The 15,599-nt window shown below is 43.7% G+C and overlaps 1 protein-coding gene across 4 annotated transcripts in view; it reads left to right on the forward strand.

Annotated features, from left to right (window-relative positions):
• syt7a (synaptotagmin VIIa) overlaps positions 1-15,599 on the forward strand; it is a 960,955-nt gene that overhangs the window by 655,269 nt on the left and 290,087 nt on the right. For all 4 annotated transcript variants that reach the window (XM_072466354.1, XM_072466351.1, XM_072466353.1 and 1 more), the window contains exon 3: positions 4,360-4,439. In XM_072466354.1, coding sequence (XP_072322455.1) covers positions 4,360-4,439 — 80 coding nt within the window. The remainder of the gene's footprint in view (positions 1-4,359; positions 4,440-15,599) is intronic.

The raw sequence follows: 15,599 nt of genomic DNA on the forward strand, positions 1-15,599 counted from the left end.
CTCTCCTCCCCAGCCCAGTCCTCCACCTGTGTGTGCTCTCCTCCCCAGCCCAGCTCCTCCACCTGCGTGTGCTTTCCTCCCCAGCCCAGCTCCTTCACCTGTGTGTGCTCTCCTCCCCAGCCCAGCTCCTCCACCTGTGTGTGGTCTCCTCCCCAGCCCAGTCCTCCACCTGTGTGTGCTCTGATGCCCAGCCCAGTCCTCCACCTGTGTGTGGTCTCCTCCCCAGCCCAGTCCTCCACCTGCGTGTGCTCTCCTCCCAGCCCAGCTCCTCAACCTGTGTGTGCTCTCCTCCCCAGCCCAGCTCCTCCACCTGTGTGTGCTTTCCTCCCCAGCCCAGCTTCTCCACCTGTGTCTGCTTTCCTCCCCAGCCCAGCTCCTCCACCTGTGTGTGCTCTCCTCCCAGCCCAGTCCTCCACCTGTGTGTACTCTCCTCCCCAGCCCAGTCCTCCACCTGTGTGTGGTCTCCTCCCAACCCAGTCCTCCACCTGTGTGTGCTCTGATGCCCAGCCCAGCTCCTCCACCTGTGTTTGCTTTCCTCCCCAGCCCAGTCCTCCACCTGCGTGTGCTTTCCTCCCCAGCCCAGCTCCTCCACCTGTGTGTGCTCTACTCCCCAGCCCAGTCCTCCACCTGTGTGTGCTCTCCTCCCCAGCCCAGCTCCTCCACCTGTGTGTGCTCTCCTCCCCAGCCCAGCTTCTCCACCTGTGTGTGCTCTACGTCCCAGTAAATTAAGAAAAATAATAAAATTGAGCCACAAAGAATAAATTAATTAAGAGTAAGACTAGTGAATCAGTCGCGTAGTATAAATGGGTTTAAGAGATGATGATATGCTCCTGTGCAAAAAATAATTTGCAGGTTATGATTGGAAGTCAGTTGACTGGAGAGGAGATCAATGAAAAAAGCATACTGGACTTGGTGTCTTTCCATCTTCTCTTGTTGTGACCTCTCATCCCTTCTAATTGCAAATTTTGTTTTATTTACAAGCAAAGCAGTTACAGAATACTAAGTGATTAATACTTTAATACAAATAGAAAACATATGCAATGGAAATGTCAGTTGAGTAATGAATACTTGGCACTACTTTTCAAGCATAAATATGTGATCATTTAATGACAATCACTCAGCAGGGCTCTAGTTCATTTCTGACAAGTTAGTGCCACTTTCCTGTACTTTTCAGCAAGAAATTAACACAAGGTTCAAATTCCAGAGTAGGATTTAAACTAGCTAATGTTTTCAGAATATTGGAAAGGGAAACTATAATAAGCTTTAGGATGTTCTGAGGTTGTGAAAGGTGCTATATAAACGCAATATCTTTCTTTGATGTGACTTTTCAAGTATTAAAGGAGCAGTATTGGTGTAGTCAGAAACTTTAGAAGATGTGGGGTCAGCCCCATTTCAGAGACTGAATGCATGATCAATCTAAACATTTCTCTGTAGCACTCAGGCAGTGCTGCATTGTTGGAGGGACTGCCTTGTGCTTAAGATGTTAAGCAACTGCCCTTGGGTGTCCTTAAGAACTAATACAATACTCTTCTGTCATGAGAATGTCACTGTAAGAAATGTCTGTCTGTTCATGTTACTGCAGTGATGTCAGAGTGTGTGTGGAGCTGACCTCTGGCTCTGCTTTTTAGTTTCACTTTGAGAAAAGCTTGGGTGTGTCTGTGATTTTTTGGTTTCGTTTTTTCAGTGTTGGAGCCGAAGCCAGACAAAGCAGGTGTACTGCTGTTCTCTCTGCCATGAAAAGACTATCTCTTGATCATTTGGTGAATTCAGAATTATAAATGTTCTCAGTAGTGAATGTAAACCTGATGTGCTTCTGTTTAAAGGTTTTGTTTAAGTCTTCTGGATGTTGTTTGGGAAGTTATTAGGGATTACTTAGTGTTGTATTCTTTGGGGGTTGTATTTGAATTAATGGTTGCTAAGATGTTCACTATGTTTTTAAAAGGTTAACTTGAGTTCATAGAATAAACATTGTTTTGCTTTAAAAAATACTTATCGATTTCTGCTGTACCACACCTGTAGAGTGGGCCGTGTGCTCTCCATACCACACTATTAAAAGTTGTGGGTCAGGTGAACTCCATGATAGACTTTAGGGTTCTCTAAACCCTAGCTCATAACACTTCAAACAAGAATATGAGAGTTCTCCCAATGCTTTGCCCAATATTTATCCCTCTAGCAAAACCTAAAACAGATTAAAACAGATCTGTTCATTTCTAACAGTGCTGTTTGTGGGAGCCTCCTGTGAAAAAATCAGCTGCCGCATTTCCTACATTATAATTGTGACTACTGTCAAAGATAATGCACGGCTGTGCACTTTGTGATATCATGAGGTAATGAAAAGGTGCTAAATGCCAGTTTTTAATTCCTTTTTAAATTGATTATTTGATCTCGGTGCTGGGTGTTTATCGCATTTGGCTGACAGCTACATTGGGGAATGTTGCACATTTGGTCAGGCACAGGAACAGACTTCTCTTGATACAGTGCTATTTAGAAAAGCTACTGCCCTTTGTAGTATGTGCAGGGTTAATGTGGGACTATCCAGAGTGATGTAAGAAGGCATATGAACTGCACCTAGGGTCAGTGTACATTGGACAGAGATGTGTTCAGATCTAGACAGTACTCCCTGTGCCTGAAAATGCTCAATCCCGACTCTACTCACTCCCCACTCTGCTCACTCCCCACTCTGCTCACCCCATGTGAGCAATGTTGGGAGGGGTGTTGAGCAACATCAGGCGGGATGGTGGAGGTGGGAGCTGGGTGAGCCTTGATGGAGTGGAAGGGGGTCAATACCAAACAAAGATAAGGACATTTAAAAGCTCTGCACCTGAGGGGCATGTCTACAGTTTATTATGATAAAAGGGGGTTTGCCTTCACTTTAGTTGCTTCACCACAAATGCCTCTTACTCTGCTCGTCATTGGATTCAAGCTACAGCAGTGATAGGAAGGTCACAATAATTAAATATTTTAGAATGATCACCTTTTTAAAATTTATTTTAATCTAATTATTTTCACTTTGTCTATCTGTCAATGATCCATCCATGTGCCTACCTCATCCTTCGCTACATGCTATCTTTGGTGGTATCTCCAGCAGGTGTCTGGTCAGCTGCTATATGCACACAGGCGTCACCCACCTCCACCTCTTCATTGTGCCATGCATTTAGTCTTAGATGAGTTGTAATACTCTCCATCTAAAAACTTGCAACACTAAAGCCATCGTCTTCAACTCACCGTGCACTTTCGATACTCTCACTACTGAGTCCATCCCCATCCTTGGCCCATTGTCTCAGACTGAGTGAGATTGTTGGCAGTGTTGGTGGCCTTGCAACAAATCTGCCTAAAATATCCTCCTGGATTGACACTGGATAAGAGTTTCACCTCAGTACCGTAGCTCTTGAATATATGCATTTTTATATAGCGTATTGTTTTTTTGAGAAAAGACCAATACTAGAATTGATTGAAACCACCTTCCCCTCCTGCACCCAAATATCATTCATCCTATCAGAAAATTTGACACATGACATGGTAGAAAATATTCTCTATTAAGTTAAGCTAGAATTACAATACAGAGGCTTTGTACCATTTCTGTGGATGTTTTCAAAGTTGCATATCTTTGCATCAGTAAACTAAAATGGCATCTTTGTTTTACTGCAGTAGAAGGCCAAATGAGATAGCTTTCAATACTGAAGAGATTTCACTTGCTAAGTATAAAAATGACCTAATAGACCTATTGGAGTTAAAAAAGGACATTAGAATTTTTAAATCATTTGGTGGAATATAAATGATGTAAAATTGCACATATTGAAGCAATATTTTCTTTATGATGATTCAATTACACTCTAGTTTTCATCAAAGTCATCTCAGTCATTGGTATAAATTGTAAAAAATTGATGCCGCAGCACAGACCTCTGCAGGACTCCATTTGTCACCTCCTGCCAATCAGAAAAGGACCCATTTATGCATACTCTGTTTTCTGCCAGTCAACCAATATTCTATCCATTCTTATATATTACTCCCTACATCATGAGCTTTTATTTTCCACAATAACCTTTGATGTGGTGCCTTCTGGAAATCTGCAGTCTCCCCTTTATTCACAGTTCATGTTACTCCTAGATCATCCAGAATTGGTGAAAAAACAAACTGATGTCGAGAAAGGGAGATGTGCACTGCAAAGATTGCTAGATTTTTGTCAGCAATTTTTTTCAAGGTCATTGTTAATACACTGCTGACTGAAAAATCCAGCTCATTTTAAAAATCTTTTCCCACTAAAACACCAATCACCCACTTTGTCACAATTGTAGAGCAAGTATAATGGATTTCAACATTATTAAATTATTCCTTTCTTTTCCCCCTCTATTTTTAAAGGGTAAAAGACACAAGAGCTCATTGGAGGCAGTCAACACACCAGACTCCAACCGAGGCCGCAATGAGAAGAAAGCTATCAAGTAGGTGCCATGGGTGAAAATCAGGGAAGAGTTTGAAAGGTTAAGACGAGCAACCACTGTTCTTTTCTATAAATCACGTTGTTTCATTGACTTCACTTTGATGAAGTGATAAACGGTGCTCCTAATTCAGTTATAAATATTTCAGTTATAAATATTTTATGTTGCCTCTTTAAGATGTCACATACATATGTTGGTTTTACAGTCTATTTCTGTTGTATGAAATTTGTTAGAAAAGCAGCAAAATTATCTTTGCTAACTCATTCATTCCTCATGTAGCCTGCGTATATCCACGGATACATGGGCAGATCTGGTGTGTACAATCTTTGCAGCTTTTCGGGAATACAAAGTCAGATGTTTGACTCTATCCTGTTGTGATCTAACTGAATTATTCTTTCTGGGGCAAAAATCAAAACCCAGCATTGAAGTGTGAGAGACCCTTCAATAATGATGGTGACTGTTTCTCCTGCAGATTCTGGAACAAAAAAGAAAACTGTAGAAGAAGGAAGAAATATGGCAAGAAAACCTTATGGCTTGTCCTTCTTGTAGTTGAGAGTGTAGTTGAACATGAGAGGCAGTGGGGATTCTCTAAACTATTCCTCAGATTGATATCTGTGTGAAATTACAATTTTGCTCTTTTGGTTGCATTGCTGTTCGCTGCAGCTATTAGATTATAACGATATACCTTGTTTGACATTTTTCTCCCCTTTTTAAGCATTGAAACTTGAAAGGTGTTGCCTGCAGCTGTATAAAGTAGTAAAGATTACTCTGTCCACTGAGGCTTGCTAGAAAACTGCTGTTTCAGACATTGCATTTGTCACACAAGTCATTTGAAAATATGTTTTTATCTGAAGCTAGAAAATGAACCAAATCCAATGTATTTTCTTGTTATCTTGCCGTTGAATATCTTTAAATCACAATGAACTATTTTATCTCAGTTTATAGGACAAAGTCTGTGTGAAAGTTTAACAATGAATTAAGTCTTCTGGGTTGTAAATTGAATTAGTTTAACTTGTTAACTCTGATTTTCACTTTTGTTTTTTCTTTCAGGTAATACAGTCATCCAATTATCATTCATATTTTGTCATCTTAGATTTGAATACCACAACTACCAGTCCAGTCATCGATATAGGTTTTATGTAAGATCCACAGCTGGTTTGGGTTAAAATGATCTACTTTAGTCGAGATTATAAGTGTTGCTTCATATTTAACTATGGAATGATATGGGACATGGTACACAGGGCAATCCCTCCCTGGGTGGGTGAGCATTGCAGCAGTTTTGCGCTGGGGTTTATACCTGCAGCACTAGTACTGGAAATAGTCCAGTGATGATTTTAAAATACCTATCGCTTTTGTAAGAGAATTTCAGAGATGTGGTGATTACATAGTCATCTCCACTTTGCTCGAGGCTCAATCATTTATTACACATGGTGTTGGTCAATTGCTTCCCTCTGACCTTTCATTAAATTGTCCAAAATGCAGCACTATTCATTGCATAACGACGGTAATCACACTTGCTGAACTATGACATGGGAACTTCTACTGTGAGAAGTCCAGCATGATTTTAAAACAAGAGCAGGTAAAGAGTCCCTCTGTATTCCATTATCCATCCCATTGCCGGCATACAATGTGAGACAATTTTGCAGATCAGAAGCCTGAATCAAGAGATATAGCATTTGGAACAAGGGACCCTTGTATCCTGAGACAACATTCCAAAAGAACTGTCTGTTGATTGCTGATCATCATTAATGATTTTGTAGCACACTCATTTTTATTCAGTTTTTGGAATAACAATGAAGTATATACTAAGCACAACATTTTTGAAAAAAAAATTAAATCTTTATTGTCCTTTTTCACATTTTCTCCCATATTTACACCCACCAACAATAAACAATAATCAGTAACAAATATATTGATTCCCATTTCAATAACAACGATCCCATCCTCCCATCAAACCCCAAACATTAGCCCGCATGTTCACACAAACAAATGACAAAAAAGAATTAGGGACCACCCATAGTCGCCATTAACACACACAGCCCCCCTCCCTCCACCCCCCCCCCCCCCCCCCCCCCCACGCCCCAACTATGGTTCGGTGTTATCCAGTTCTTGAGAGGGCACAATGAATAATGGCCACGAATTGTAGAACCCCTCCATCCTTCCCCTCAGTTCAAACTTAACCTTCTCAAGAGTCAAGAATTCCAACAGGTCCCCCCGCCACGCCAGGGCACAGGGTGGAGAGGTTGCTCTCCAACCCATCAGGATCCGCCTTCGGGCGATCAACGAGGCGAAGGCTACGATATCTGCCTCCGCACCCGTTTCCAACCCTGGCTGGACCGACACCCCGAATATGACCTCCCGGGGGCCCGGGTCTAGTTTCACGTGCACCACTTTAGAAATTACCCTAAAAACCTCCTTTCAGTAATCCTCTAGCTTTGGACAGGACTAAAACATATGAACGTGATTAGGGCCCCCCCCCCGCAACATTCACACACATTTTCTACTCCTTCAAAGAATCGGCTCATCCTCGCCCTCGTGAGGTGTGCTCTATGTACCACCTTCAGCTGTATCAGCCCCAACCTCCCGCACGAGGTGGAGGCATTCACTCTCCGGAGCACCTCACACCAGAACCCCTCCTCCATATCCTCTCCCAACTCTTCCTCCCACTTTGCTTTGATCCCTTCCAGTGATGCCTTCTCCTCTTCCAAAATAGCTCCGTAAACTGCTGACACTTTTCTAACTCTGGCCACCTTCCCTCCCCATATGAATGAAGTAATCCTTCCCTCAATCTCTCTGAAAAAAGCCTTTGGCAGGAAAATTGGCAAGCATTGAAAAATAAACAGAAATCATGGCAACACGTTCATTTTAACCGCCTGTACCCGACCTGCCAGTGACAGAGGGAGACCATTCCACCTTGCCAGATCCGCTTTCACTCTCCCCACCAAACTAGAAATGTTGTACCTGCGGAGCCTCCCCCACTCCCGGGCAACCTGCACCCGCAGGTACTTAAAGTGAATCCCTGCCCTACGGAATGGCAGCCCCCCCACCCCCGGCCGAGACACCACAAAATACTCACTCTTGTCTAGATTTAGTTTGTACCCCGAGAAAGACCCAAACACTCGAAGCAGCTCCAATATTCCCCCTATCGACACACTCGGTTCCGACACGTATAACATCAAGTCATCGGCATATAAGGACACCGTATGCTCTATCCCCCCCCCCCCCACTATTTCTTTCCATACCCCCGAACTTCTTAATGCAATGGCCAACAGCTCAATCGCGAGTGCAAACAGCAGGGGGGGACATAGGACATCCCTGCCTAGTCCCACGATGGAGATAAAAGTATCTCGAGCTGATGTTGTTTGTGGGGACACTCGCCCTCGGCTCCTTTATATAGTAGCTTTACCCAGTTCACAAATCTTGGTCCAATTCCAAACCGCTCCAGAACTGCCATCAAATACCCCTATTCTACCCGGTCAAATGCCTTCTCAGCATCCAATGCCAGAACCATCTCTGTTTCCTTCCCCTCTGCCGGTGCCATAACGACGTTCAATACCCTTCTAACGTTTGAAAAGAGCTGCCTCCTTCTCACGAACCCCGTCTGATCTTCACCTATCACCTTCGGGAGGCACTCCTCCAGCCTACCCCCCAGTACCTTCGCCAATACTTTTGCGACCACATTCAGAAGTGATATGGGCCTATATGACCCACACTCCGTTGGATCCTTATCTTTTTTTAGCATCAGGGAAATCGATGCCTACCCCAAAGTTTGTGGCAACACCCCCTTCCCTATCGCCTCTTCAAACATCCCCACCATCAGGGGTGCCAGCTTATCCTTTAATTTTTTATAATATTCCACCGAAACCCATCCAGCCCTGCCACCCTCTCCGACTACTAAGCACATATTTAAAGAACCTTCCCATCATTTATGATTTGCATGATGTTATACTGCAATCATATCAGAATAGATTTTCAGTCTTCAATCAATCTAATTTCAGTATTATATTTAATTGGCATTAATGTTTCTGTAATCCAGCCTTGGGGTTCCAATGATATACACTTGAATTAATTCTTCTTTCTAATAATTATATTTGTAGCCTTCGATGGAGTTACAGTCTTAATGCTGGCTCCAAGTCCTCCATATCACCAAAATAAATCCAGGCGGAAATGCTATAACGACATCGCAGCCACCCTGATTTAGCAATCTACGAAGATTTTCTGAAAACCTGCCAAGATCATTCAAAGTGCTCTCATTTCACATTTAAATTTGCTTGGTGTTTTTTAGTCCCACTCCCCACTACTTTTCCTCAGTCAGATTAATATACTAGCCCATAATCCAGCCTGCAGTAACTCCTGGCCCAAGAGTAAATTGCACCAATCTGTAAATTGTACTGTCAGGTGAAACTTGTGTTTTCCAGTAAAATTATTTATAAATTGTTTTCTTTCCAGCCACGCCTCCCAATTTTGTGACTCCCTCTCTGTGAATCTTTTGTGCTCATCAAGCTGATCGATGTTTGTGCTGGGAAATACAGCATTGTTCCTTTCAGGCACATTGGCCAGGCATAGGATGGTTACATGCGGGGTACAAATTCTCAACAAGGTGCCTGGGTCTCAGACTCGGAAGAACACCCAACTTTGTACCATAATGACATTTTCTATGTCCCACACTAGGTATCCTATGGCCGCTCACAGATGGTCAATTTAGTGCCAATTAGGAGCAGTTCTGTGCTGTGGGTTCATGGCCATTAGGAAATTGCATTGAGGTTGACCGACTCATGCCAAAAGCACTTAAAGACTATAATGCCAATGATTTATGCACCAACTGCAGCAGCCACTCAAGGTCATTTTGTGGAGTAGATGTTAACTCTTTGAAGACCACAGGAATATTTGTTAGTTGATTGTTATTTAACGGAAGTTCACAATACCAAAGATACATTCTGCAATGTGATGAAATCATCCATCTGTTTTAAATTTGTCTGGCACTGATGCTTTCTTCTGTTTGAAGTCAAAGCAGTGGCAGGAGGTGGACAACGCTCTCCTCCTGAAACTATAGGCAGGAGCAGTTTCAATCCACTTTTCAAAAAGAAAATTACCATAGAAATGATTGATTGGCAAGTATTTTTATTAACAATTTGTATTCCGATACTTAAGTAAGAAAATGTTTCCTAATTCACTTCTTGCAAAAAAATAATGGTGTTAATGGCAGTTCTTTGCTGTTAATCAAACATGTAAAATGTAAATTTTTAAAAACATATGCTTGGCAGAATTATTTCAAGTGGTCCCAAAAGTGAATTATATTTTGACTCAAATCCCAAGGAGCCCTCCTTTCCTGATTGCCAGTGTGTTTTCTTGAATTTATTCAGTATTTCATGTAATCTCTTTCAAATATTTAAAACAAGGATGGATGTCCATGCCAGAGAATGGAAAATGATATTTTGCACCCAGTGACAATACTCTGCTCTCGCAGGACCATTACAATAAAGGTCATATAAAGGTGAAGTTGTCAGTATGGTTTAGATGCAGAGTAAAGATCCGTTGTGCACTCTCCCATCAATCACCCCCAGGTGGAATCAGTTAGGTTGAGTGCAGTTTAAGGCTCCTTCTGAAAAGTAGCCTTTGTACGTTATCATCAGCCACATTTTAATCGTGTACAGGACAGACATGATGGCACAGTAAATCATTATGTTGTATCTTAAGGATTTGGATTATGATCCCATAAATGTCTCCCACTTCAGCTTCTGACTACACCAGCATTCATCAAAGACTGGAGTGGCTTTTGGCCAGTATGAGGAAGCATCTGCAGTGCCCCTTACCAAATATGATTCCCGTACCAGCCTCCCCGAACAGGCGCCTACTTGTGACAATAAGTGAGTTTCATTTCATTTTCATTTGATAGAAATTCTATTTTTGCATCTCAAAGGCAGATTAAAAAGTTTTTCTTTAAATCCAGCTATCTTCAAGTGTCCAAGCCAATGGATCATTCTGCTCTCCCCATCCCACTTGCACTCTTCTGGTGTATCAGCCTCATATATATGCTAAAATCCCACTATGTTACAGTGTCCCACCTGCTCTTGGGATAAGTTCCAACCATCTGCTGGCATTGCAGTAGAGGTTTGGTTGAATGACCTGAATACATTTGGGGCCAATTTGTTATGTCAGTGAAATGATCATGTTATTTAATATGCTGAAACACATTTAAGGAGCCACATGCTAGACTATTATGGTTGAGGAGTCGAGAACTAGAGGACATAGGTTTAAGGTGAGATGAGAGAGATACAAAAGAGACCAGAGGGAAAATGTCTTCACACCGGGTGATGAGCATCTGGAACGAGCTGCCAGAGGCAGTGGTAGAGGCGGGTACAATTTTGCCCTTTAAAAAGCAGTTAGACAGTTACATGGGCAGGGTGGGTATAGAGGGATATGGGTCAAATGCAGGCAAGTGGGACTAGCGTAATGATAGAAACTGGCCAACATGGACCAGCTGGGCCGAAGGGCCTGTTTCCATGCTGTAAACATCTATGTCTCTATGACTTCCATAGACACTGGGTGGAATTTTCTGTATTTTTTTTGACAAATGTGTCAACTCGGGCAGGGAAAGCGGTGTGCTGCCCATCCGCTCCACTGTTGGCTTTTCCTGCCATATCTTTTGAAATTTAGTTTTTAAAAATGCTGAAGGCGGGTCCCGTGGCTCTAAGTGAGTTCGCTCCGCCAGCCACCTCCGCGTTCAAGAGATTGGAGTACCCTTTAAAAATAAAAACAAGGATCATCCTCCGCAACCCCCCTAATGATCACAAAGACCCTCTTCTCCCCCCCCCCCCCCCTCCACCTCCAACCCCTCCTGCACAGACAAAGGGAACCCTCCTGGCAGTGCCTGAGCACTAACACCAGCACTATCCCTGAAAGGGGGCAATGCCCACTAATAAGCCTCTTTCCATGGTAGCATGTTACAGTGCAACTAAAGCTGAATACCAGTGGTAGAAGGTGGCATTGGCAGGAATCTAAGGTGCAGCGGCCCCCTGGCCCTCACCCTGGAGCGTGGGCACCTTGGCACTGCCAGGCTGGCACCTTGGCACTGCCACCCTGGCACTGCTAAGGTGCCCGGGTGGCACTGCCAAGCTGGCAGGAGCACTGCCAGGGTGTCAGTGTGGCACTGCCAAGGGTTAGGTCTCTAGGGGCCATGCCTATGAAAGGAGGGCGGAGGAGGGTTACGAAGGGTGGGGGGTGCTGAACAGGTAAGAAGGGGCCTCTGGGAGGTTGGCATGGGGCGACTGGTGGGGGCCCTGGAAGGGAGGCTGTATGAGGCTGTGGCGGAGCCTGAGGAGGAGGGGGGGGGGGCCGAAAGCGGGGTGTCCTCATTTGGGGGGTGGGGTGATGCCCATGTGTGTGTGTGGGGTGACATTGCCCATGGGTTGGGGGTTGGGGGGGGCACAAGCTCACTTAGACACCAGGGTACCCTTTCAAAATGGCTGCCCGACCTTGCAGTTCAGCTCCCCATGTTTGAAAATAATTCGAAGTGTGGGCTAAACCGGTGAGAAACTCCCCAGGGCCCAAAAATGTGACTGAGGGTGGGACTTTCTGTCCGCGCTCGCCCAGCCCGAGGCCAACAGACCTTTACATGGTCCCCGCCCTGTCCATGGCAATCTTGAGGCGGGCGCAGCTGAAAATGCCAGCCCTAACTGTCATTAGATAGCTGTGGGGAACTCGCCAGCGGAGCCGGCGGCAAACTCCCAGCAAAACCCGCCCAAATGACAGTTAGAAACTTTTTCATTAAATCACGGCAACATGGCGGCGAGAATATTTCATAAGGTCTGCCAGTGTGATGGCAAAAATAATACTTTTTGTCACGATCACATGCGGTAGCACCCATTGTAAATCCGTAAACTCCCACACTGTGCATGGGTTTTAGTGAGGTTACTGGAATATGGCAGGCAATTGAAGGCTATTAACAGCCAGGTAAAAAGACACCTTGTTTTGTAAAGGCCAAGCATGGTGACAGACAGTGGAGCATGGGGATAGTCCTAGCAACTAGGATTGCAAAGTAAATTTACCAGGAAGATACCTAGATTCCAAGAGTTAAATTTCGAAGTGAGATTGCACAAACTGGGTTGTATTCCCAGGAATTTAGAAGGTTTAGCGGTGACACTGATTGAACCTTTCAAGGAAATAAGGGTAAGTAAAAAGAAAATGTTTCCACTGCTTGGGGAGTCGAGAACCAGATGCATAGTATCACATCGTCACATCTCTCAGGAGTGAAATAAGGAAAAGCTTCTACATGCAAAGGATGTTACGTTTGGAACTTACTTCCATTATCAGCAATTGATGCCTTTCAATTGTAAGTTTCATATCTGAGATTGATAGATTTTTGTTATCCAAAGGTATTGAGGGATGTAAGGCAAAAGGAGTTATGTCACAGATCAGCCATTATATTGAATGACCGAACCAGCTCGGGGGTGCTAACTGGCCTAGAATCATGGCTGCAGCACAGAAAAATCCCATTGAGGACATTGTGTCTGCACCGACTCCCTTCCTGAGTAACTCAACTAGTCCACCTCTACCATCTAATCCCTGTAGCCCTGCAAATATTTTTCTCTTGGGTGCTTATCCAATTCCCTTTTGAAAGCTATGGTTGTACCTGCATCCACCACCCTCGGGCAACACATTCCAGATTCTAATCACTTGTTGGATAAAAAGATTTTTCGGCATGTCATCATGGTTCATTTGCCAATCACCTTAAATCGGTGGTTGCTGGTTCTCATCCCTTCTGCTGCGAACAGTTTCTTATTATCTATTCTTTCTAAACCGCTCATGATTTTGAACATCTCTAACAAATCCCCTCTCATCTTCCTTTTCTCTAAGGATAACAACCCCAGCTTCTTCCATCTATCCACATAACTGGAGCCCCTCATTGCTGGAAGCATTCTTAATTCTTTTCTGCACCCTCTTCAAAGTCTTCACATCCTTCCTAAAGTGCATTGTCCAGAATTGGGCACACAACTCCAGTAGAGACCAAACAAATGCTTTATAAATGTTCACCATAATGCCCTTATTTTGTACTCTACACTTCTGTCTACAAAGCCTTGGATCCTATGTCTTTTAACCTTTTTCTAATCCTGCTTGCTGCCTTCAACAGTTGTGGACATAAGCCACCATGTATCTCTGTTCTTGCACCTACTTAATAATTGTAAATTTGAAAATTAATTCTTCCTACCAAAATCTATCACTTTTCTCTTCTCCCTATTAAATTTCAGCTGCCACCTCCCTGCCCATTCCCCCATCCTATGCCCTCATGAAGTCTGTAAATATCCTCATTCACAATACTTCCAAGTTTTGTCTCATCTTCAGATTTTGAAATTGTACCTTGTACACCCAAATCTTGGTCATTAAAATAGATCAAGAAAAGTAGTGGTGTTAGAGGTGAAAATATTCACATGTAGGCCTGTTTGAGTAAGTAAAGAAGCAGTTTATTATTTCAGATCTGGGAGAAAGATTTGGAGACTACACGGTCTCGCAATACTCTTTCTCACTTGAGCTAAGGTTCACATGGGGTTAATATATAGATTCCAGGGGCGGAATTAGTTGTATTCTCATTTACATACAATCAATCAACGATATTCGCGTCACAATTCATTACATGTAGTCAATCAATTTTATTAGCAACCCAGTTATCACATATATGGTTAAAGTGGGTGTTGTCTTACTCGCCCCTAACTTCATGCAAAAGTCACTCAAGACTAACATAAGGATATGTCCTGTCTGCAGCTGGGGACCTTGAGCTTATTAAGGATACATTGCATTCCTTGTTCTGTGAAGCTGTTATCAGCAGCTGTTAAAATACTCCCTATACATACCCACGCCTGGTTCACATGAGGTAGTTTACACAGTTTGTAACTTATTGTTCAGAATGTGGCTAGTTCAGCCATTTTGTGTCTTTAGTATTGCTAAAATAGCTAACAGCCATTTAGTGTCTTTTCTGATATTAGTAAGCATTGTGTATACACTATCTATTCCTACAAATTGCCTCTTCTAATCAGGCATCTAAGGCAATGAGTACCTTTTGTCTCAGCAGAACGATTCAAAAGTAATATAGAGGCAAAAATGTAGTTACAGAGCCACCTATAATTTATATCATACTCCAGTATCAGAAAATGTCCCCAATACCCCCAACAGTGGTCTGACGGCACAGTGGTGAGTTGTTAGCACTGTTGCCTCACAGCGCTGAGGACCCAGGTTTGATTCCGGCCCCAGGTCACTGTCTGTGTGGAGTTTGCACATTCTCCTTATGTTTGCATGGGTCTCACCCCCACAAACCCAAATATGGTGGTAGGGTAGGTGGATTGGCCACACTAAATTGCCCCTTAATTGGAAAAAAAAGAATTGGGAACTCTAAATTTATTTTTAAAAAGATAAGTAGTGGTGCCAGTACTGGCCCCTGGGGAACCCCATTGTATATCGCCCCCAGCTCGATTAAAAACCATTCACCATTACTGTCTGTTCCCTATCACTCCGCTAACCTCCTGATGTTACTGTCCCTTGCTGACAAGCATGTTATGTGGCACTTTATCAACACCTTTTGGAAGTCCATGTAAACCACATCAACTGCAAAACTCTACTTCCCTCATCAAAAACTCAATTGTGTTCGGAAAACACAACTTGCCTTTAAAAAAATCCATGTGACTTAATTTTGTCCTGAATTATAATTTTAATACAGATTGGGATAGTGATGGTGTAAAGGGCAGAAAGGGGGAGAAGCTTCTGAAGTATTTAGAATTTTTTTTATCATCATTATGGGCGGGATTCTCCGATGGCGAGTCAGAGTGTCCGCGCTGTCATGAACGCCGTCGCGTTTTACGACGGCGCCAACGGGCCGCTGGCAGCATCGATTCAGGCCCCGAAAAGGGACCAGCAGCGGGGCCATGAGAAAGGCGGTGGGCTTGGCAACAGAGCAGCGCCATCATCGCGCGACGCCCGGATAACGCCGCGCCGTATCATTTAATGTGCGCGATCCAACGCACTGGCCCCGACAGAGAGAGATGGCTCAGCCCCACCGTGCCACTCCGATGATCCGGGACAATGATCTGGAGGCATTGCAAGGCGCAGTTGAAGAGCGCAGGGCGATCCTGTGCCCAAGACCTGTGCCACCGGTACCTGGCCAGCACAGTCAAG

This window comes from Scyliorhinus torazame, chromosome 10 (genome assembly GCF_047496885.1).
Source record: "Scyliorhinus torazame isolate Kashiwa2021f chromosome 10, sScyTor2.1, whole genome shotgun sequence".
In the NCBI taxonomy this organism is placed as follows: Eukaryota; Metazoa; Chordata; class Chondrichthyes; order Carcharhiniformes; family Scyliorhinidae; genus Scyliorhinus; species Scyliorhinus torazame.